This window comes from Aedes aegypti, chromosome 2, assembly GCF_002204515.2.
Source record: "Aedes aegypti strain LVP_AGWG chromosome 2, AaegL5.0 Primary Assembly, whole genome shotgun sequence".
Taxonomy (NCBI): Eukaryota; Metazoa; Arthropoda; class Insecta; order Diptera; family Culicidae; genus Aedes; species Aedes aegypti.
The window spans coordinates 155,620,628-155,646,349 of NC_035108.1; the positions used below are offsets into that span (position 1 = coordinate 155,620,628).

Here is a 25,722-nt window from a genome sequence, read left to right on the forward strand (position 1 = left end):
AGTGAGGAAGGCCCCTTACACATAGACTAGTGTTAAATTCTGAGCTTTTGAATGTATTGTAACAGTATCTGATTTCGACCCATGCTCTATAACGAACTGTTTAAATTTTAGGCATCAAAAACAGCCCTTATAACATAGGGTAGATGTACCAATAGTGGAGGTACTAAGCACCATTGAACTTCATTTAAATGCCCAAATTCAAGATGCGCAATTAATGTACATTTTAATGTTGTAACGGAAAGTAACGACTATTGACTTAATGAGAAATATGATTTCATCGCAGTAATCCACGGCACGTCAGTGAAAAACAATACCTCCACTATTGGTACACTGTTCTTTTAGTTGTGGTATATTTTTAATTTGTGTTCCTATAGTTGCGGTATCCGTTGTTTTCTTATGGGATCCTCCACTATAGGAACACTTTACCGCAACTATTGGTACAAGCAAGATAAGTTTTCGCAATTTTAGTTATATTTCATCAGTTTCATCAGCTCTTTTCAACTATTCCGTGTATCAACAAGCCAATACATCGATTTTCAGTGTCGGTTCTGTGGTTAATGTAATAAAATCAGTGAAAACGGCACTACCGCAACTATAGAAACACCCTGTGATTTCGAAGATTATTGCAACTCTGATAAAACCTGAAAAGCCACTTGAACGTCGATTTCAATTTCAATAGTATCAGAAGACTTGGCTCTCATATATATAGGTTTGTACTATAATTTAAGAATATGCACCATAGTTAAACTTAGAACCTTGTATGGAAGGTTAAAGAAGTCATTAATTTTTATTCCTTTCCTGGAGTACTATTGTTATGATGATACTCATTGGACAGACTTGAGTTGAGTAAAATCGTCAATTAATCACCCAGGTCAATACTTTCAACGACCATGTCTTGTTACATTCAGTTTACAGCAGGCTCGAATGCCTTTGCGAACACATACACAACAGACGCGAGAAGCTGCGGAGAGACTCCGGCAGGCTGCCGTTGCTCCGTAAATGGTAAATCATTCAAGTTCAAGCTCGTCGTCACTAGCGATTTAAATAAACATCACATCTCAGTCGTGGCAGACCCTTGGCAATACCTTATTCCTCCATACCTTCATGTGTCCGTATAGGCTCCCAAGATTGTCATATTTATGGCAGCAGCAGCAATAGCAGCCATTTTCGCTAGGTCACCGATACAGAGTTCGATCGGTGTCAATTTCAAGGTTCGACCTCATGTTTCTCCTCCTACTATTTCAAAGTCTTGGGTGCTACCATTTGGTAAATCATTACAACGCTCTTAGAGGTCGTAAATTTTCATCGAATGACGACCCATCGACATTTATGTGGTGATTATGGTTGCTAGATGCTTAAAATGATGAGCTCCCTTAAACGTTCGCTTGATGCTGCTATGGTTATTTGATCAGTGGAGTTTGATTGTGGCGCCGGCATTGAGCTCGTAAACTCATCGTAGGAAAGTAAAAACCAGACATATATCATATAGAAATAAATAAAAAATATTTGGAATAATAAAAGTCTAGAGCTCACAAAATGTGCCTGCATAGCAAATAACTCCCCAATGCAGGAAATAACGTCTAAACATAAGATGAAGTGTGACGGTGATTGTACCCCGTTTGGCATAAAGTCGTTTGGCATAAAGCCGTTTGGCATAAAGCCGTTTGGCATAAAGTCGTTTGGCATAATGGTTGTTTGGCATAATGGTCGTTTGGCATAATGGTCATTTGGCATAATGGCCGTTTGGCATAATGATTGACTTAGAATGAATATCGGTATTTTTGAAGCTTTTACCGAGATCAACACCACCGAGCCCATTACATTTTTTTTGGTAGGATCTCAACAAGCGTGGCGTTTGTTCAGAGATTTTCAAGCTATGAATGTCAAAAATTGTTGTGACATTAGAGAGCAATACTAAATAAAACTGGTGACGGGTCTGGTGGAAGATCTTTTCGAACAATAATTTTCTCTACATCCCAGAACATAGAGTATCTTTGAGCTTGTTGAAATATACATATTTGAGAATAGTAAATTGGCAACAAAGTTCGCAGCTATTAATAAAGGGAACGCCCATAAATATTTCGCTGCAGATCAAGCTCTGTCCCAGTTTAGACGTAACACTTGATGAAAATTTCTTGATAAAAAAGGGAAATTTATTTGCAAAACATTAAAAGCTCCAATACAAAGGTTTATTACTGCATAATAATGCAAAAATAGGCTATATACGAGAGCATATTATTTTTCGTGTAAAATGTTTAAGGCTCAAACGCAAAAAAACTCGAAGGAACAACTCATTTTTTAAAGAAAATAATTGTGGCAAAACTTTTCAATGATTCAATATAAATTTTAGTTTTGGAAGTGTACATCAAAAACACCGTCTATTATCGAAATAATGGGAAATATGTGATTGAGCTAATATTTTTTCCAGCGTATCTCGAAAGAAGAACAACACGTATTGTAAGAACTGATAAAACACCAAAATATAAAAATGGTTAACTTTTAGCTTAACAAAATGATAAAATTTAAAACAGTATAAATATGAAGAACAGCCTATTTTTAAAAGAAGGCAAATTTTATGATTAAACCAATCGACGATTGGACGCCAAAAAATATTGCGGCATAATAAAACGAAAACACATTAACAATTGCGTTCAGATTCATCGAAGTGATTGTGATACTTTTCCCCGAATGTCGTTTCTCCGAATGTCGGTTCCCCGAATACCAGTCCTCGAATGACCGGCTTTCACGAAAAGTGGTGCAGTTCAAATAGGTGCTATAATAATCTTCAGTGGTTGGATAGTGAACGAGGAAGAACGATAAGCAATAAAAAAGGAAGTATTCTGTCATTCTCGGCTATACGCATGTTGGCAAAAATGCTGAGGACGGTAAAACTGCCAATTAAATAAAGAAGGGTGCATATTAGATGGTCATTTCGTTCACCACCCTGAAATGTATAAAGTTACGGCAATTATGAGTGCTAAAACCATTTCGGGGAATCTCTTTTCGCTGATAATTTGAGCAGATCAATGTTATCGATTGCCGATTGTCAGTTGGAAACAAAAAAATACTTAAAAAATATAGCTCCGTAGAACAGCCTATGCATAAAAGAAGGAGAAATTTATTGAAATTTTAAATCAACAGTTTTCATATCTATAATTATGATTACATCATATTTAGAAAAAAGAGACTTTGAAAGAAGGGTAAATTTGTACTTAATATACAAAAATCTTCAGTCCAAAAATTTGTTCCCATAGCGAAACTCAAAAGAAGAATTAATATTTGAAGGGAGGGTAATTTCTGGATAAATAATAAAATACTATTGGCAATAACTTTCCTAATATGCTTAAATTTATTCAAGTGTGAATGATTGTTGAATAAAGTGTCATTTTGTACCAATTGACTCCAAAACAAGCCTGATGTCATCAGAAAGATTCTATAGAAATGAAAAACGAAAAAATTCTTGGTTTCAGACTCGTTATGCCAAACGACTATTATGCCAAACGACCATTATGCCAAACGACCATTATGCCAAACGACCATTATGCCAAACGACTTTATGCCAAACGGCTTTATGCCAAACGACTTTATGCCAAATGACCTACCACCGTGACGGTGTCATCTACAATTTGTCTTCCATGTGAAACGAAGGATAGCCTAACAATTCTTGACAGAGAAATTGGAACAAGCAGCAATGCTCAGTCCTAAAATAAAGATGAAAAATAGCTCGACTTTTTCCATATAACCAGAGCCCACTTCGAAGCTCACAATGATCCTGGCTGCCAAAAATAGTGCTGAACCGATCGGTCACTAATTAACACTAATCCGTCAAGCACTGACGAAGTGCGCATTCAGTTTGGCATGGTCGTCGTGCACCGAGACGGATGTGGTTAATGTAGTTAATAGCCCGTTCTGCCCACATGGAGTATTTGTTACAAGTGTCGTTTGCGAACGTGGTTACAATGATATTAGTTTCGGAAAGTGGGACCCGACCAAGAATGGTAGCTAACAAGTGAAAGCTGTTATTTGAGGAGTGAGGTATATGTGTGCATGTGAGATTGGAGATTAAAAAAAAAACTTGCAAATCATTTGAATCCTTAAAATTTTAATTAGATATCGTGACAAGAGAAAGTTTGGGAAATGTGAGTACGGCATGTTGGAGGTTATATAAAAATTGCAAATTCCGATCATTTCCTAGTTCATTAAAACCTACCACATTAATTAGTTGCCCAGCGTCCTCTGTGTGTAAAACTGATGATATGAATATTGATAAAAATAAACATTTATTTACCTTCCATGTTTTTCGCTATCCAGACGCATTTTTGTGGTGTCGCGTTACTGTCTAATTCTTGACAACGTAAAATAAATATTTCTTATAGAACTCACATATTTGGGATCCTCCTAGAACTCGTCGAGATACGTATTTCCCTCAAAAAGATCCAAAATTGCACCTTTCTTCGAAAAAATAAAATAGGTGCAAAGTTATGGTGTCACGTAACTTCAACCGTAAATTTTCAGGACGAACCTACAATTTTCAAAAAGCTCGTTCTCAGCACTGCTCTAACCCATCTTTTCCCAAACTCGAGTTTCGCGACCCTTCAACCCGTCAGCGCCTGGCTTTGCATGTACTACAAAATGCGAGGTGACGAGACGTTGGGGGTTAGCGAAACCCAAGTTTGTGATATGATGCTCTAACCGATTCTCGAGATTCTTGACTTTCATTGTAACGAAATAGTATATTTATTTATTTATTTATTTAGGAAATAGTTGTACTAGCTTTAAGCGTTGACTTTTGTAAGATGCAAGTATGTCTATGTTTTTTTTCTCGTTTTTCACCTAAAGCAGTTCAAATAGCTTAGGTTTTTGAATGGGTTTGTTGGTCAGTGAAGCAAGTGTTGTCAAACAGGTTTTTATTTTATTTTTTTATTAGGGTGATTTTAGGGCTTTTCTAGGCTAGTTCACCACTATTTGTCAAACAAGCGCCAGAAGGGCTACTTTTAATAAAAGGGGTTTTACAAAGTTTTAATCAATTGATAGCAACATATTAAAATATGTACATAGATTAACTAACACAAATTTTGAATGTCACAAAAAACGCTTTCGGTGGTATGAAATTAGTCGCCAGCAACAAGTTCAAGCTAAACCTAACTGTTCCACACTAAATCGAAAGGTGGCATGAACAAAGTAGAGCTCTCCCGGAAGAAGGTCGAAACCCTCCACCGGCAAAGATACCCCGACTGCAGGAAAAAGTAAAGGTGAGGTTATTTTTGGGAATATACCGTCGTTGGGGGCATATGTACGATTTGTTTATTGAATAACTATCTCAATTTAGCTCCAATAAACTGCAAATTTGGTGTGTATGTACTTTGATGGTACATTAACAACTGTTCAAAAAATTATTGAAAAATATTTATTCACAGCGGCACTACAAGTGAATGAAAAATGACCCAATCTCACCCCATAGAGGGGGTGACATTGGGTCACTATTATTGAAATAACTTATTTTTGAGAATATGATTGCAAAACCATTCACTGAAAAATATTGATGAAATACGATGCAAACAAGACGAAAAGATATCTAAGATGTTTAACAAGTATGATAAACCCACTTAAAAGAACGATTATACCAAAAATTTGAAGAGCTATGAGAAAATATATGAGACCCAACATTTATCGTCAAATTTACATAAATTTTCTTGTTTGTTTCCCTAAAATTATCTTCAAAGTCTCATCCCCATTGCCATAAAGCCTATTCAGTTTTCCCAGAGGTGTACTGAAACAGTGATTATTTTAAACCCTCGCAAATAGTTATAATTCGGTGCGACATTCCTCGATCAATATATTTCAGGCAGATTTTGACTTCATAGTACCGGTATTTCAGCGATCCCACTCATTCGTACTTTCGTGAGATGTTTCTGTAATATGAAAACACTAATAAATAATTAAACTTATTAAAAAAAAACAATCGATAAAATTTTACGATGTTGCTGCGCACGAAATACAGTTGCTGGTTTGAGAAGTTGTCAAAATTCGTTGCATTGTTATTCGATGCACGGAATCAGTGGCGCAATCAAGGGGGGGTTTTGGGGGTCAAACACCCCCCCCCCCCCCCAGAGCTGATTTTTTTTTAAGAATTTACAAATATATTGTTGAAATTCAACACTAAAGTCCACAAACATTGGACAGTATGTTGTTTTAACAATAATGTTATTCTAAGTTGTGGCTTTCTAATTTAAAAACCATAAAAGAGTAAAAAAACCTTACTTTTCGTGATTTTTCAGGGTTTTTTTAAGAGAAGTTTGTCAAACAAACATGCAGATACGTGTGCATATCGAGACCGTTTGAAAAGCTGATTGATTCAAAATTCGATGTTATGAAAAGTTTTCAAGCTGCCTCAACATTAGGCCGAATTTTATCACCTCCAGAGAGTAAGCGAATTTACGGAGAAGCAATTCCATAGTTTTTAATGATCACAAATAAAAATGTCAGGAAAGATAAAGGGAGATCGTAGTTCCGTTGCTATGCTGTAAAACCACAAATTTTCGTTTACAATCTAAAAATGTTTCAATATCTGCAATGCTGACTAATAATCGAACTGATTCGTCTGATAAACATATGTAAGGAACATAACAGATGAATAGTGATTGAACGCTATCACGCCAATTGTGTGCGTGCATCCAAATGAAGCCTGGATAAACTTTCGAGCAAACTTCGAAATATGTAGATTTAAACGTATTAGAATATTGCGAACGAATTTTTTTATTGGAATCCGAACGTATTTCGAGAAACTTCTGTAAAATTCCACCAGGCACAACAGATTTGGTTTGAGTAGCGTTGTAAATTAATATGAAAATGTATGCCAACACACCAAATTACTAATTTTTGCTGAAATTTGTCGATCTGACATTTTCAGAGAACAGATTTCCTGATCTTTAGATCAGAACCCTAAGTAATCAGCAGGTTTCTACTGCAACTTAGCAATTTGAATTTCTGAACATATCAGCTTGGAAAATTTCAGCAAAATATTGCTGATTTCACCAAAAAAAATTTGACGAGAAAAGCTCATTTTTGCATATGTTGTTATGGTTTTTCTTTAATGTTAATCTAGCAATTTTTTTAGTTTTTCTGTTAGAATTTTTTTACATCCGTGTTGCTTTCCAAAAAACACATTATCTTCAGGTTCACAAAACCCCCCCTAGAGCCAAATCCTGGTTGCGCTACTGCACGGAATCCTCAAGTAGACTTGTTTGATGTTTCAGAGATGCTGTATTTAGAAAGAATAAACACATCTTTATGAAGAATGAGAACAACCGGCACCGTAAAATGTCAAAAAAGTGGTCTTGCAATTTAATTTACTAACGTTCGTGCTTGACCAAATCTCACCCCCATTTTCAATGTTTTAGACACCGTACCGAAAAAAAAAATTTGTGGAAAAATCAAATAGATTCCGGAAAATACTTGTGAAGTCTAATGAAAAGTCTTTCAACCTTCTACTAATACAACGATAGAGGTTAAAGTACATGCGTTATACTTTGCACAGGAGAAATTTAATGCTGTAAATTTTATCTAGTTTCAACATACAAGTTTATTGATATAGTAAACAAAAATTACTAATTCTAAAACTGTATATTGTGATGAATTATGTGTAATAATATATTCCTCAACATATGAATAATTATTTCTAGCGATATTTCTAGCTGATATATTACATAAATCATTATTTTCCGTTTTGACCCAATCTCACCCCCTAGACCCATTGTCACCCCCATCGACGGTAGTCCTGAATCTTTCAGGAAACAGATGACAGTGTTGAGTGCACTCGTATCGTTGCATAGGTTTTCCCGAATGCTCCCGGTTAGTCCATAGTTTATACGCTGAATTTCGTTCCGGGGCAGACGCACAGGAGATGTTCCACCTTGTTGTGCGTATTGCAAGTGGTACATATTTTATAGAAAGGTGAGCATTCCATGTTGTGCGATAAACGGGTGTATCCAGTCCTCAGTCAGGAGATGATCCGCTCTTCTTTTAATAAAATAGCTTCGGTTCATGGTTGATTATCTTGTTTGATCTTGCGTAGATAGCACGTGCTCTGCTGGGACCATTCGATTGCCCACTGCGCGTTGACGGTCTTGGTTATCGATCTTTTGAGTTCCTGGAGAGGAACCTTGTTAGTATACCTTGATGACGCGTATCCTGTCCCAGCGAAGCGATCAGCAGCTGTGTTTCCAGGTACACCACAATGTCCAGGGATCCACGCGAAGGTCGTGTCAGATGGGGCAAACCGTAAAATACCTTGAAGCCGTAGATGGGCGGGGGACTCGAACTGAAGCGCTGATACTACACTAGCCGAGTCGTTGAGTATTAAGATGGGTTGGTCAGCAGGAGTAGTAGCCGTGATAAAAACGACTGCGGCTTCGGCGGAGAAGATGGAACATAGTGGGGAGAGACGAAACGTGCCTTCCAGAGATGCCCATTCCCATGCCACAGTTCGATAGGAAGCCATCAGTGTAACTGTGGAGGTGGTCTAGGTAGTTATTACGAAGCCATTCAATGACAGACGCTCGAAGTGTGATGGAGTCTTGATCTTGGTCACTGGATGGAGATCCACATTGGCTTCCGTACGAAGGATTCTGTACCTTTCGGAGAGGAGGAAGATCCTTTCATTGCCGTAAGTTTTCTCGGCGAAAGCTGTGGCCTTCTTGCAGATAGGTGCGGATATAACATACGCCGAGGTAGTAACTGGCCCGAGATGATGCGAACGTAGGTATTGTACACTGGTGCGAGAGTTTGGAGCAGCCTTTCGGTAGCTCCCAGGTAACATTGATAGCTGAATAACAGATTATTCAGCAGGACAGAGGCTGTATAAACAGAATTTTAGCTGAATAAGCTGTTATGCGAAAACGTATGACCCGATTGTTAGATCGATGTGGACGAGAGATTGAACGCACTAGGTTTAGCCGAGTATGACCATTTGTTTTTATTGACTCAAAATGATGCTTGAATGTTAGCCCTCTATCAATTATGATCCCAAGTGTTTGACGGGATGGGTTGTCCTTGAATGGTAATACCGATAATACGGTGCCTAGTGTGTTCTCTAAATTCCCGGGTATATCCCGTATTTTTTCCGGCTATTCGTAATTCCCGGGTTTTCCCGCTTTTCCCGGATATCCCGGATGGATGGACAACGTGTTAAAATTCCTACAGAGATGTAACAATTGATCGGTGTTCAGACATACTGAACCAAGTGCTTTTTAATTATTATTATTATTATGCTTTTTTAGAGACACTTTACCACATATGAGTGCTTTTTAATGGTTTCAGGAAAGCGTACCCCAGGCATTTGAAATATAGAAATATTGGCATCATTCGCTGTAATAATGTAACCTATCTAACGTAATATTTTGTATCAAAACAGCATCGGAAAAATCAAAATTGATGGATTCCGTAACGTATCATTAGAACGCCAAAATATCATCTAATCCGGTCTATCTGAACACCGACCAATTATGCATTGTAGCTACAAATGATTAGTATTTTCTTGAACTACTTATGTAATCTTCATTTTTATCTCAATTTCTAGGTATAACATTCAAAATACAAACATTTTGTTCCAGGATACAGATATCAATCAAAGGTGCGGTAACCCACACTTCTTTAGTTATTTTGACAGGAGTCCAGTTGCAAATTTCTCCCTTGCAAAAAAGGTTGTGTATTTGAACCTCCATATGGTACTATGAATGTTTGAGCGGAACTGTCAACTGTAAAGTGTGGGTCTGAACGTTCCACAGTGCTTCGTCCCTTGGACAAAAGTCAAAAAATCAACTTTCATATTCGACCGAATCAAGTAGGCCATGATGTTAACATATGTTTTGAGCGTGTAGTACAGATATTAGAAAGTTCGTGCAGTTTTCAAAACAAACCAAAACACCACGTGTTGACAAGTTGTTTCATCGTTCTATATTATTCATTGTTTTCGTGTCAATCCAGTCCCTCTACAATTCGCTTTATTCCCATCCTTATTATATTTTCAAAATGAAAATTGTTATGGACCATATTGAAACAAGTAAGTAGGAGTCATTCCATTCAATTTTCTGTGATATATTTTAACAATTGTTGAAAAAGATGCTTCTGAGCTACATGCTTTTAAATACAGAAGAAAATTAAAACACTTATGTTCTTTTTGCTTATACAAAAAAGTACCTCAAAGTACCTTTCTGAAATCCACTCAAAAATAAAATTTGAAGTATTTGTCAAATTCTGGAAGTGATTCCAGCTGCATTTGTTTGCCAATTGTATGTCATCTTATGGTTTATAGGATATGCTGCCACAACCATCAATAAAGATTGTTTCGAGCAGTAGTTTTCTGTCGCTCCACCCAATCGAAAAAATCATGTTCTGAATTTCATGTACAGTTATGGCACTGATTCTTTCTCCAAGATATTTGAGATCGAGCTAAAGACGTTTTGCAAATTTTATTCTTGCAAAATAAACCAAAAGTGGGCTAAATGTGGAAGATCATACAAAATTTTCGTGAAGAAAAAATCCGACTGGTTAGCAAAACCAGTACAGCTCCCGCGCAATCAGGAAACTGACGATGCAGATATTTCCAGCTCGGCTGCAAAGGCTGGCATGGGGCCTCACAAACCGTTCAATGAATGTTCAAGAAAAACTAAAAAGGGACGTGTTGCAGATCTTATCAACAAAGAGCTCGCATTCGCCGACAATTTATCAAATTCTTCAAGTGGGGATCAAGTACAGGTCATTACTGCAGCTCAGGCATTAGCTTTGAACATTGATTTAGATGTGTCGGAACGAAAGTACTTTGGACGAATTACATCCGAACTTGCTTCCTAGCCTTTATGCGCTAAAGCAAAAGAAACAAAAAATAATTTCGAGACCGATTTCTGCATCAGAAACAGCTGCTACAGTCTATCTGCAACAGCTCACACACTCAATCTGTTCGGTAAAAATAACTGGGTTTTTGAACTACCGAAAAAGTCAGTAAACTAAAAAAAAAAAAATGTCAGAAATCGAAAAACAGAGATTTTTCACTGAAATTTTGCAGAGAGTTTTCTTTTTATATCATATATCGATAAAAAATAAAACATGGTGAGATTTGCTTTTCAATTACGCGTGTCGACAGTTTTCATTTTACTGACTTTTTTGGTAGTTCCAAAACCCAGTAAAATTTTACCGCCCCAATAATTTAATCTAAGTATGCATGAATTGTACTGCATCCAGTATCATGAAGGATATCTCGTTGGAAGCTTCTACTGCTGTAAAACTGGTTTGCAAGTGAGGCTTCGATGGAAGTTCAGGACACAACATGTACAAATAAACATTTTCGGAAGCAGGAAAATCGGATGAAAGTTTGCTGGCCGGAACAGGCCGCAACCATTGCGACGTTCCGTTGAAAATGATCGAAATAAAAGAAAATAAAACCATCTGGTCAAACGACATTTCAATTTTCTTTTTAGCAATAATTCAGTTCTCGGATGATTAACCCTCTAATACCCAACCCCGCCTTTAGCGGGAATTTTGTGTATTTTTTCGTAGCTCGGAAATCAAAATGATTTTATTTTTGGCTTTAATCTTGACTCATAACACGCATATTAGAGAAGTTTTTTATAACTTTTGAAACTTTTTTGTAGTTTTTAAAATTGTTTGAAAAATTGTAGTCTTATATACCCTAAAAATGCCTGGGGTTCATTTAACGTGTAATATAAAAAATCGTACCTTTTATATTTTTCTGCGATCAACCTATCACAGAAGAAGAGCCTGGTGATATCAAATAATTTCAAACATGCTTTTCCGTTAATTTCACGAAAAATAAAAAACATCTCAGAAAAAAAAATAAATTTAATATTTTTAAAAGTATTGTAAAAACTTGAATTTTTATTATTGAAAAAAAAAATCAATAACTGGAAGAGGCTTCAAGAAAAATGAAAAAGGATAGGGATGTTCAAAAATAAAAATTATAAAAATCAAAAACCAAAATTCATAAATTTGCGAATAAAAATGAATCATTGTCCAAAACGTGTTTAGAACGATTTTAGATAACTCAAAATGATGTTTAGATCGAAAATTTAAATTTGGGTATTAGAGGGTTAATACAGTGATACCTCCATGAGTCGATGTTCCATGACTCGATATCGACTCATGGAACCATACTAAAATCAAAATTTCATGGTTACTATGATGGTCCATAGAAGCAGCTTTCCAAAGGATTGCTGTTCCATGACTCGATATTTCCATGAGTCGATGGTCCCTTCAATATCGACTCATGGAGGTTTCACTGTAGCTCGTAAATGAATTGTGTTGCTAATAAGAAGAAACTTTATTTAACTTTTTTTATTGGATTTCATTTTATTCATTGGAATAATCCGTACTTCAATATTTTTATAAAAAGTTGGTTATTGAGACACTTTTATGGTTACGCATGTCACATACATCGTTTATGCGAACGACTCAAGTACTTTTTCATGCATTTTAATTTTGAACATTTCTTCCAAGCGAGCACTGTTCTATGGTGTCAAATGTAAAATTTGACGTATAAGCCACTCATGCCATTACTGATGTAATATGTGTCATTTATGCCAATAATGAGTTTTTTTTGTGTATAACGAGATTCTCCTCAACATCGTAGGGCAAAACCGCATAAAACATCCCGTTATGACTTTTGTCCCCAAGTGCCATACGTTCGAAGCACTGTGCGTTCTACCCAGGGGGTTAACCATATTTAAGTTTTTCTTTGTATATCTTATTTTTGTTTACCGGTTTGTTGAAGTCTCTTCTCTATTGATTGTCACTAACATAAGAATGACATCGACTACAGTGCATCCTATGGACAAAAATGTAGTTGGAACAATGTTTCCCATATATTTAGTCGATTTTCTTCGTACATTTACATCTGATTTTTATGATCTGCTGATTCAAATTTTTATATACAAAAATAAAACACTTCACGGTATGGGTGTTTTATTTTCGTAATAAAAAAAATGAACCACTTTATTGTGTATGGACTACACGGAGCCACAAATCAACCCAACTTCGACTTCTTTTGACGCAATTCGGCTCTTCCGTGGGATAACCCAAATTTGGGTAAACTGACATATAGCTATCGTTAGGTAGTTCTCATTTGATAACAGCGAAAAAAACAACCCAACGCAAAAAAAATCTACCCAGCGTTAGCTTTCGAAGTCTCCGTAGTGGGTTAAAACAACTTAATGTTGGGTAAACTCGAAAGAACCCAAATTTGGCTTATTCCATTGAACTTCGATGATGGGTCGGTGCGTCTCTCTCTGTTTTTGACAACATTACTGTTGCGAAAGAGGCAAAACAACCCAACCGTGGTAAAAACTAAATGCAGTTTACCCAAATTTGAGTAAAAAGAACTTATTTTTTGAGTAATCTGATTTCTCCGTGTAGATGTACTTTCACTTTCAGAGAAATTTCTATCAACAGATGAAAGGAGACCCTATGGAAAAGTCCAGAGACGCATTTGCTCATGATCTGTTCAAGTTCATGTTCTTAGCCATTGAACGCATTAGCGTGAGCAAAGTTCACATAGACTAACGTTCATTATATGCTTTGTAGAAATCATAAAATATGGAAACACGTGATCAATTTAATGATACAAGTCCAGCACGGTTGATTGTAATAAACGCGTTTTTAATCTATGTGACATCGAAATTTTTCAGCTCACTGTTCATGTTCTGAACGGTGGTGGTCACAAATAATTTGATTACTTTAAATTGTCCCGTAATTTACCCACGATTTTGGACATAATCAAAAACTTTCACAATGATATCAAGTGCACTCACGAGGAGAAAGAGGGTGGTAAACAAAACTACCATTTTTAAATCGTATAACACAGGCTTCCTAAGCCGAGTGGTTACAGTCCGCGGCTACAAAGCACAGCCATGCTGAAGGTGTCTGGGTTCGGTTCCCGATCGGTTTAGGATATTTTCGTAATGGATATTTCCTTGACTTCCTTGGCAAGTAGCTGTGGAAGCAGCGGTAAACTGAGAAGCAGTGGGACGTAATACCAAGAAAAAGAAGAGGAAAGAGAAGAAGACTACCTCTCCATGAAGGTGATTCAAAAATGAGCTCACAAATCTCGGATTTCAGCTTAGAAGCCAAACACTATCGAGTGACCCCCCATACGGATGATACGGTTTGTATGGTTCGCCTTCAAGTAGGCAACACGCAAGTCATCACGGCATATCTTCGCATTCCGCCGATAGCTTTCGTGTGAATGACGTCAAAGACAAGCAGACAGGCTCGCTCATACATATCCTCCACTCGCTTGAGTCGACCGGCACAAATTTTTAAAAATCGTTCCTTCACTCACCTCAAAATCCTTTCCGTTGCTCTCATCGGTTACATGCGATAATCGTGAAGGACCATTGCTGCTGCCAACCGTTGCGGCGCCTCCGTTCTGCTGACTATGGCCGCTGCTACTTGGGGGGTGCGATGATGGGGGCATGATGGTCGGATTTCCGTTCATGATATAATCACTTTCCTTGTTTTGCTTCTGCTGTTTGAACTTTTCGTACAGCTCGCCCCCACCTCCGTTGGCTAGGATTTCGTTGTTTCTAAAAAAGGTAGAACGCAATCGTTACTATTGTATATTACGGTGGCCCACTTTTGTACAATAAAAAATCAAACAGCAAAAATCTAAAAAAAAAAACAAATTTGTTCATTTGGACCCCAGAAGCTAGGGTGAAAATTTGACAGGATTTTTTAAATTCTAAGGTGAGGCTTAACAAACTTGAAGTTTATATAGAGGAAATTCACCAAATATATGGGAAAAATGATACCAATTATACTTTTTGCTATACAGTGCGCTGTAGTCGATAAATTTTCCTTTTATTTCTAAACGGAAAGCCTTCCGGTTTGTGGTAGTATCTAACTACAGCGACAAATATTATCAAAAATAAAATTGAAACCCGTTTTCCCCTATATTTGGCCGATTTTCTCCATACAAACTTCAAGCTCGTTTAGCAGCATACCCCCCTACCAGTTCACGGATTCCGCTCAAATTTTCATAGTAGCTTCTGGGGCCAAATGAACAAATTTAGAGGTTGTAACTTAAGATTTTTGAAGTTTGATCATTGTGGGCCATACTAATATTCTTGAGAGTAGAACATTGAACTTACTTAGGGTGATCGTATATTGCACCGATGGGTGGCGGTGGTGGTGCTACCTGAGGATGTGGTGGAGGCCCTTGGTGATTGCTGCTGCCGGCACTATTAGCACTGATCCCGGAATGGATTCCGGACGAGGAGGACAACTGTCCCGGGGGACCAATCGAGGGTGGTGGCGGTGGAGGTTGGCTGTGATGCGGAAGGCCCGTTGGCACTGGTTGATTGGTGGTGGCGATCTTATCCGTTAGCGAATCTCGGCGGGAGCTTTTCGCCGTGGAGTTGCTCGTATTGGGACTATCGCGCTCGGCACTGTTCTGGTGAATGTCGTTGGTTTTCACGATTGCACCAGCGACGGCTTGCAGTTCGGGAGATTTCGATTGCACAGAAGCGATTTCTTCTATTGATGGAAGTCCCTGCTGCCGAGTGGGATAAGGAAGCGTGAGAATATGGAGAACATTAGATGCATATAGATAGGTTTATTCCCGCTTGGTCCCACCAGTTAGGCGTGCGGGAGCAACAAGTGAGACAAAGCCGCCCGATGTGACGTGATTCCGTAATAGCGTTTAGCGGTGGGTTGTTCGGGTTTTAATTTATTGGCAATTAAACGATTGAAACTGGGAATGCATGGGGGCAAGCATTACTAATAAAGAGGTGTCAACAATGGGCATGGGTGATGCGTGCTATTGGATATAAGCTAATCGGATACTCGATGTAAGGTACATGGACTTGTATTGGCCACATTACCAATTGCTGCTATGAATAATTTTACAAGAATTATTTTATATAAAAACAAAGTCATCCAAAGGGGCTTTCCTTAGCCGAGTAGTGCCACAGTGGTCCAGGAATCAGTTTTACGAGGAAAGACGCATTTTGAGCTTTAGAATGAAACATTAGACGAAAACGGTCTTCTACAAAGTTGTTTGTATTAGTAAGGTCGTTTGTTTGGTGTTATTGAAAATTAGGGTGGACCACTTTTTCATAGAAATTGTGTGACTAACTTTCTTATTTGTAGAAATTATATTATACATGCTTCAGCAAAGTTGTAGACCATTCAATTTCAAGCAACTTCGCCAAAAAAAGTTTTTTTGTATCTCTTAAATTGATCGATTTAGAGCTATTTTCCTACGGTGACATAGGGTGGTCCGAACAAAACTGGTTTTCTGGCTCTAGAGTTTTTAATTCAAATTTCTCATCAAAGTAGACTATGAAACACTTTTAGAGCTCTAAAAAATGCGTAATTTGGTGAGTGAAGAAACTCGCTATCTTCTTCCGTTTGGGAGTTATTGTTGTTTTTCTCTCAAAATCATGCCTGCTTTGATTGTGAATATCTCTGATTGGGGCAAACATAAAAAATATCTTTTGACGGCATTAAAAAGGCAAAATGAAATTGTATATTATATCAAAAAATTACAGATGTGTTATTTTTGTAACTCTAATAAAATGCCCTGAAACACGAAGAATTTTAACCAGAAAAACTTCAATAACTTTTGAACTAAAATAGATATCATCAATATTTTTGCATGAAAATTTGCGTTTTGTTAAGTTCTTAAAGTCGTTCATAGACCGCTTTGACGAGAAATCTGAAATAAGAAAGATAGGGCTCTAAAATTATTTTGAAGATTTGCATGGTATGTGTTTCTTCATAATTTTGCATTTTGAGCATGAAAATAAAAGTTTAGACAAAAATGATCTTCTACAAAACTGTTTTTAAAAATGTTAGCTTTCATACTGTGTCATTTCAAACTAGGGTGGCCCACAATATCATACAAATCATATATTCAACTTTTTTATTTGCAAAAATACTGGTATATACTCTTAGGCAAAGCGGAAGAACTTGAAATTTTGACCAACTTTGCCAAAAAAAGTTTTTCTGTAGCTCGAAATTTGTCCAATCTAGAGCATTTTTTCCTAATCATCGCAGGGTGGTCCAAGAAAAATAAGTTTTTCAACTCTAGTTTTTTTAATATTAGTTTCTCGTCAAAGTCGTCTATGAACGACTTTTAGAAATTAATAAAACGCAAATTTTCATGCAAAAAGATTGATGATATCTATTTTAGTTCAAAAGTTATTAAAGTTTTTGTGATAAAAAATATTTGTTTTTAAAGACATTTTATAAGAGTTACAAAAATAACACATCTGTAATTTTTTGATAAAATATACAATTTCATTTTGCCTTTTTAATGCCGTCAAAAGATATTTTTTATATTTGCCCCAATCAGAGATATTGACAATCAAAATAGGCGTGTTTTTGAGAGAAAAACAACAATAACTCCCAAACGGAAAGAGATAGCGAGTTCCTTCACTCAGCAAATTACGCATTTTTTAGAGCTCTAAAAGTGTTTCATAGACTACTTTGATGAGAAATTTGAATTGAAAACTCTAGAGCCAGAAAACCAGTTTTGTTCGGACCACCCTATGTCACCGTAGGAAAATAGCTCTAAATCAGTCAATTTAAGAGATACAAAAAAACTTTTTTTGGCGAAGTTGCTTGAAATTGAATGGTCTAAAACTCTGCTGAAGCATGTATAATATAATTTCTACAAATAAGAAAGTTAGTTACACAATTTCTATGAAAATGTGGTCCACCCTAATTTTCAATAACACCGAACAAAGGACCTTACTAATACAAACAACTTTGTAGAAGACCGTTTTTGTCTAATGTTTCATTCTAAAGCTCAAAATGCATCTTTCCGCGTAAAACTGATTCCTGGACCATAGTGGAGTGGTTAGAGTCCACGGCTACAAAGTAAAGCCATGCTGAAAGTGTCTGGGTTCAATACCCGGTCGGTCCAGAATCTTTTCGTAATAGAAATTTTCTTGACTTCCCTGGGCAAGAGTATCATCGTACCTGCCACACGATATACGAATGCCGGCTCTGTCCCAGTGGCAGGGTGGCCACCAAATTTCCATTTTGAAATTCCCGCTTTTTTCCCGGTATTCCCGGTATAATTTTCAAAATTTTCCCGGTTTTTAATTGAGGGGCACATACGCAAAAAGGTGATCGTTTGGTCGGTTTTCAAATTGAATATACAAAAAAATTATACTTCAAGCTTTTCAACGGTATTTTTAGGTGATTATTTCGTCCAATGGGAAAAATATAATTATTCATAGAATATTGTTTTTTTTCTGACTTTCACACCCATTTGCTTCTAACATGGGTTTATTTTATAAGTTACCAAGCCCATATTTATCAGCAACTAGCTGTCCCGGCAAACGTTGTATTGTCCAGTAAGCCAGCCATAAAGTATTTAAAAAAAAAAAACATCCAAAGTTTATATCAAATTTGCATTTTCTCTTTTCTTAACTTGCTCGGAGGATTTTCAAAAATATTATTCCACACAAACCCGTTGGCATCATTGAGGAAAACAAAAGTTATAGAAATGTTCAAATCGGTCGTCCCATTCTTAAGCCAACTTGTGACATACAAGCACCATTAAATTTTCATTTTCACTCTATTTAAAAGTATTCTAATTGCATATTTTTCGATTTTTTTTTAAAATAACAATGACGTTTGCTAAAGAAAATAAGTTTAAAGAGAGGATGAAATAGAGCTACACATGTTTAAGCATGTCTCTTACCTTACTTCTTCAGTTTTTAGTCGATTAGAAAACTAATGATACATTAGAAGCTCTCATAAATAAAACATTGTTGCGAAGAACATTCGGATTTATTGATTTATTATTCAGAAACTTAAGAAAATTATGAATCCAATACGTTTGAGTACCTAAAGCTTCTGCAAGAAGTTTTGCGATTCTGATTCATAGCTTTGAGTCAGATAAGTTAGAGAAAAACTCAAGCTCTGATAGTAAGAGAAAAAAATCATAAAATATTTCGAAACACTGCCGATAAATGAGAAAAGTCCCAAGTAGCAACTAGCACAATTTGATCTGCGTGCTAATTTAGTGCTGTTACACAGCTGACAATTTCGGTATTCGCCATATAATAGCCAAAAAAGGCTAATCAGCGAGCTAGCGGTTGATAGGGGTGAAACATTTCTAAGAAGTATAGTGTAGCACTCTACTTTGCTACAAGAAGGTCAATAATTAATGTTTAAATGTTATTTGTCCAAGATAACGGGTGCTTAATGGCAATATCATCCACTTTACAACTTATTGTTGGTGGTTTGTAGATTTAGAGCTTGAAGATGTTCGTTCAAATGATTTTCCCGGTGACCATCTCAAATTCCCGGTTTTTCCCGTCTTTTTCCCGATGGATTCAAATTCCCGCCTTTTTCCCTGCACTGGGGACGTTAATGCCAAGAAGAAGAATCCAAATGGAGAGACGTGCTTATGATTGCATTAAAAAATAGTCAAAAACCTCCAAGAAATTTAACACAGATTCCTTCATGATTTGCTCTAGTAATTGTGTAACTTATAACTGAAGAAATTCGTGTAGGAATTTCTGCAATTATTCAACAAGGAATTCCTCCTGGGATTTTTCCAGAAATTTCTTCAATGCTAGTAAAATTTCCAGAAATTTCTGCACAATATCTTCTAGGGACTCTAGAAAAAAATCCATACAAATTTCTTTCTGTAGAACCGGTCTTTGAAAGATCAATTTTCGATTTCGATTATGCCTGTTCTTGATGAAATTTGTTTATGCCAAATAACCGGTATACCAAATGTCATGTATGCCAAATGATGCCGTGCTTTAAACTTAAGGTTTTAGCCTGTTAGCCTGTAAATCAAAATGCAATGCAATGTCATTTGACAATAATTTGCTTCAAGATGACCAGTAAATATGTTTGAGCAGAAATATAAATTTAAGATAACACTGAAAATTAATTTATAAAACTAGAAAACATCCAATTCTTTAACCATTGTTTACTGTAAATAAAATCAATGAAATGTTTTTTGACCTGAATTTATTTGCATAAGATGTTTAAACAGAATCAAACTAATTCACAAGTCATCACATTAAATTTGGATTTAAATACAAACATTTACAAAAAAAAATGTTTTCATAATTCTAATAAAATTAAATTGAGCATAATAAGAACATTCTATTTCAACCAAGAAATTTTCACTCGACTTCCACGAGCAGATGGATGTTAACCTTTACGTTACCGGCCTCCTACAAGGCATTTTCAAATAGCTGCCATTTCGTCAATTCCCATTCGATTTTTTTTAAACCACCGTCAATTTACTTTAAAAAGATTTCAGTTATTTGTCATAAGTGGAGAATGCTGATTTCGGAACCATGCCGGAGACATTCCTGATTGTACTGGAGTCACGAGTTACAACACTAAAGTTTTTATGTAAAATATAAGATAATGGTCAATTGTCATAATTTCAACATAATTCTAATAAGTGAACCGTTCCGGAACATGGTAGCCGGTTCCGCCAGGGCCAGTTTGGGGGCATTTCCGTTCCAAAACAAAAAAAAAATCGTAGAACATCGCAATCGGATTGTTTTTAATGTTACTACTCATTCTCTCTGTAATAACTTGGTGATAGAACATTCAAGGGTTTATTCATAAATTTTATAACACCAAAAATGATCATTTTTGACACCCACCCACCCCTTGGTAAGGCTTTTTGTATGAATATTCTACAAATTTAGTATGAGTTGTAACATCTCAAGGACACTCACCCACCCCCTAGAGCGTTATGAAATTTGTGAATGGGCCCCAAGAGCAGCAACCTTTACAGACCACAACCATATCGAGCCATTCAGCGTGCCAGCGAATAGCTCAGTTCACTGCGAAATTCTTCACTTTTTGCATTTAACGAAATTTTAAAACAACTGTGCAAATACCGTCGTTGGGAAGGAGATTTGTCCAAAAATGCGTAAGTCCTCATTTATTTTAAAACAACTTTCGCAATTGGGTCCTAAAATTTTTAATAAAATCTTGTGTTTTATTCAATAACACGAAAAAGCATGTTACTACAACTACTTGAGCATTTTTCCCGCTCAAATTACGGCTATATCATGTTTAAACTTTAATTTAAAAATTGGGTTCATAAATTAACCTTGACGTTGATCACGTTTGAAGTTCGCTTAGTCGACAAAAACACTACAGGGTTTTTAGTTTTAATACTGGGGTTGTTCTTAGATGACATTTCGGAAGGAACGCGGAAAACGAAATACACCCAAAATTTGAGGTTTAAGCTAAGAGGTGTGATAAAATAAAAAAAAAAAAAGGTTTTTGGGCTTGAACAAACAAAAACATTTAAAAATTGAGTAAACATTTGTGTTTTTGGTCTAAACTTAAGCGCTTGGCACTAAAATTGGGACAGGGCTTCAGGACCCTATTTGACTTGATATGTTCAGCTAAATATGAGAATACGCAAATGCTGAACAAATAATTGAAATTTGATTGTTTTCCTCTAAATAGGAAACGTATGACCCCCTTCGAGGGGTGACATTGGGCCAAACAAACTACACTTAGGAAAACGGACTATCGATAAACATAGGAACCCTTTTGTGAAAATTCGCTAAAAGAAATCGGATTTAAATTCATAAATTTTCGTTATGAGACCGAAATTTTAAAACAAAAACAGTTTTCGGAGCAACCTGGAATCGAACCAAGGAATCGATTTGACTGTCTGTTATTGTATTTATAAGAACAGCGTCTCAGTGTAGTCCGTATTTTTCTGCATTGGCCCTTTCAACGAGTAGAACATAATGAGTGACGTTTAATTTCATGCATTGTCAACAAATACGAAAAGTTACCAATACATAACCTAGTTTTTGCACAGTATTGGATTGCCGAAGAGAACATTTTAGTTGCCGACAATATTAATTGCATTGCCGATAAAAGAACAAGTGCCTCATGACTGAATTGCATTGCCGATAAAAGAACAAGTGCCTCATGACTTTGGATAGGAAATACCGTAGATTTTGAGAAAAATATGTTCTTTTGTGTATAAAAATCATCAAATAAAAAGTGCTCAGGTGTATTTCAAGTGTCTCTTACTATTTTTGTGCTTTATATTTTTAATAATTGCATGTTATAAAAGTTCAGCTGCTTAGGCGGCAGAGAATACGTAAGTTCCCCTAGTATTTTGAGAATGTTTTAGCAAAATTGTTAGGGACGTTTATAATAGTGATCTGAATATCATGGAATTCTGTCGCACAGAGGAGTTATTAGATCAGAGTATTAGGCTAAACTGTGAATACATTTTAAAATTTTAACTCATAAAATACAATTCCTAAATTATTCAATCGATTGTTTGAGGTTTCATTGAAAGGAAATAGTTGTATCAGATTTAAGTATTGGCGGTAAATATGTTTCTTTTTTCTTTTTCGCACAAAGCTAATCAAATACCTCTGGTTTTTAGTCTGATTTTATGAAGCTACATTTAAAAATTAACAATTTATAAAATCATCCTACACAGCTGCAGTTTCTTGCAAGTTCATCAGTATTCCTTATTATATAACGTAATAGATTATCGGAACTGCCCATGTACATATGTGACCACTACAACTCCCTTTGAAAGATCCGTAAAATTGTTCGTAAAAATCATCCTAGACCACTGTTCATTTTTTTTCAAACACGTCAAAAATCATTCATGTTTAAAGACCACCTTGATCACCGAAGTCTATTACAAAATTAATCAAATTCATTATTATACAATGTCAACATAGACAAATGTCATGACAAGACATCCGGAAGATCTGAAAAAAGTGTGTTTAAGTTGATTTTTACGAGACAACCATTTTTATGGTTGCTACAGATCCTCTTTAGTGCTTTATAGTGGCCACATATATCCAAGAACAATCTCAATTATCCGTTATTCTTAGTAATTGATTTCTGATATGTTTGGAAAAAAAAAATCCGCAGTGATCTAGGATGGTTTTCACGAATTTATCATTTTTACGGATGTTCCGGATCTTCCACAGGCCGTTATTGTGACCACCTAGGTCCATGGACAATTCAAATAATCTATTCCGCTGGAGAACCACGTCGTTTACTATCGAAGCCAAGTATTCTACAACATGTAGGGGACTATTCCTGCAGCAAACGGCACCTGTTTGATAAGATTTGGGTCACTAGCCAACTAATTCATTAAAAAACCAGAGCTACTAGATCAGATTTTAGTGAAAAACAAGTAAAAACAGACATACTCACATCTCACAAAAACGGGGAGGATTTCAGCAAGGCGACACCAACGCTGAAAGCTAGTATAACTTTTTCTTCAACTAAAAGCCAAAAATTACGAAAATCGGTGGCAGCATTGCTGAGAGCAAGCCTTTTGAAATTTATAGTTTCTTTCTGAAAATTTACGGTTAAAATTAACGTAACGAGACACCATAATTTTGCACCTAGTCTAACTTTTCGAAGAATGGTCCGATTTTAAATCTTTTTTCATGGAAACACGTATCTTGACGAGTAGGAAGAGAATCCAAAACATAAGTGTTTTATAAAAAGTATTTATTTAACAATGTCAAAAATTAGACAATTTTCGTAATGCGACACCATAATAATGTGACTGTTTGAAAAAATACGTTTTCAAAGAAACAATTATTTGTTTAGAAAAATTAAACCCGCACATAACAATGTCATCTAATACCCTTCTAATTAACGGATAAGTCAGTCATATTACACTTGATAAACTATGATACAGGGCTTTTATAAAAATATCGTTAAATGTCTCAATTTCTCACCAATAAATTATATAATCTTTATATAACTTTTCAGGTATGTTTTATATGGTATTTTCAATCAAATTTATGTTTTTAATACAATTCAAAATGTTGTCTTTCATGTTCTGCATAGCTTTGAAAATATTTCAGAGTTTGATGAACATTGGTAAAACTACAGCCCACTAATTACAACAAAAATGTTTTTTCATATAGTAAGATTTTGTACATACTGAGTATTCCGACAAACGAGGAGCAAAACAAATTGTATGGACCATGCCTATAATTTGTAAATGCCGAATAAATTACGTCCGGAAATGATCTTTGACAAATATGGGAAACCTTAAGAATGTCCCTATTCTTCCTTACACGTAAACCTTATGTGGCGTGAATACAACATTCCCACATTTTTCCTTGTCGTTCATCACAGCAAATAACGATCGGAACGTGCTTATGAACGAAAAGTAACGATATTGGTGAGTATGAAACATTATTACAACAGCTTTGCGCCAAAATGTTCACGAATCAAGTGGTTTCGCCAAAGTAACGATTTCTTTTCCTCGATGCAATGAATAAACCGCACCAACACAGCAAACTAGGTAGCGTGCAACGTAGTCTCATGCAGTGACATGAGATGGACTGCAAGGATCCAGTCCTTACCGTCGAGATAGAACACGCAAACCTCGAAAGAAATTTCCCGTGAAATGATAATGGTGACAGTTTGTAAAAAAAAACCTATTTAGCCATCCGGCCGGTAGGGTAACGACTGTGCTGTGGACCTATCGATTTAGTAACAGTGAGTCGATAGAAATGAATACAAAAATAGACTAGGAACACGAAGCCAGTAAAATATATCAAATTTCTAAATATCTTACAGCACACCCCATCGAAATACGACACTGAAGGAGATTAACTTTTAGTCGCAAGTTTGTTTGTACATGCCGGTTCGTACAAACAATCCAAATCATATCTTGAGTACACAGTATCAAGCATGTTTCAGTAGGTCCCATCACCACCAACATAACACATAGAGTACGATGATGGATCGAGTCCAACGCTTTAAATCTCATATGTACAAATATATCACATAGCGGTCTGCGCGCCAGTATACATGCAAGTATACAACCGAACCATCGAGCTTTGAATAGAACAAGTGAAAGTAAACAGTACCAACAATTTCCCCACTGAGACAGTTTCACCGTGTCCTTTGTGCCAGAACTTGCAAATAAGCTTCTCGTTGAGTTGAGACAGCTTTTTTTTCTCTGTTTAGCACCCATATTCGTAGCAATATAACCGGAATACAGATAAGAACGGTTCTGTGTACAGTGAAAACTCCATTTACGTAATGGGTCGCGGATACGTTAATATAATTTCACGTAAATGGAATCCTTACGTAAATGGAATCATAATGTAAATGGAATTTGTATTATTTTGGAGGAATTCTTGCCCTAGAAATTCAGTTTTCATGGAATTGTTTCTTGTTTTGCCACACAAGATATAGCTTGTAAATACTATAAATGCTAAATGCTGATTTGCCTTGATGTTCTGTGTCCGTCAAATTCCGTGGAAAAAGGTCTTCAGATCTACAAGCGTAAGCAGTGGTAGTTTATGAACAAATATATATGCATGCATATATAGGTTCATGAATATAAATTCTGTCATGTTTTGAGTTTTACCACCACTTATCCCTTCCTTTCCCACGACTTTGACCATTTCTTTCTTAATGAAAAAAATGTTTTTATAAGAGTGCTTGAGCAAACAATGTTCAAATAGATTTGATTTTTCGAACTCATATTGAAAAGCGTCTGTTGTTTTTTTCTTATAAATACCTTTGAAATGTACGAATTTACAATACATTCGTAAATATGTGCTCATGGAATGACGTATAGCCTCAAACGAACATAAATTCCATTCGCGTAATATTTCGTAAATGGGATGAACGTAAATATAAGCTACGTAAATGGACTGTACGCTGTACACGGTATAAACT

The 25,722-nt window shown here is 36.1% G+C and overlaps 1 protein-coding gene across 5 annotated transcripts in view; it reads right to left on the reverse strand.

The window, feature by feature from the left end:
* Positions 1-25,722, reverse strand: part of LOC5566042 (WD repeat-containing protein 47) — a 330,929-nt gene that overhangs the window by 202,359 nt on the left and 102,848 nt on the right. For 4 of the 5 annotated variants that reach the window (XM_021842872.1, XM_021842874.1, XM_021842876.1 and 1 more), the window contains 2 exons: positions 15,159-15,562; positions 14,351-14,594 (listed from right to left, as the gene is read on the reverse strand). In XM_021842872.1, the coding sequence (XP_021698564.1) occupies positions 14,351-14,594; positions 15,159-15,562 (648 nt within the window). The remainder of the gene's footprint in view (positions 1-14,350; positions 14,595-15,158; positions 15,563-25,722) is intronic. The other variant, XM_021842875.1, reaches the window with a different exon arrangement.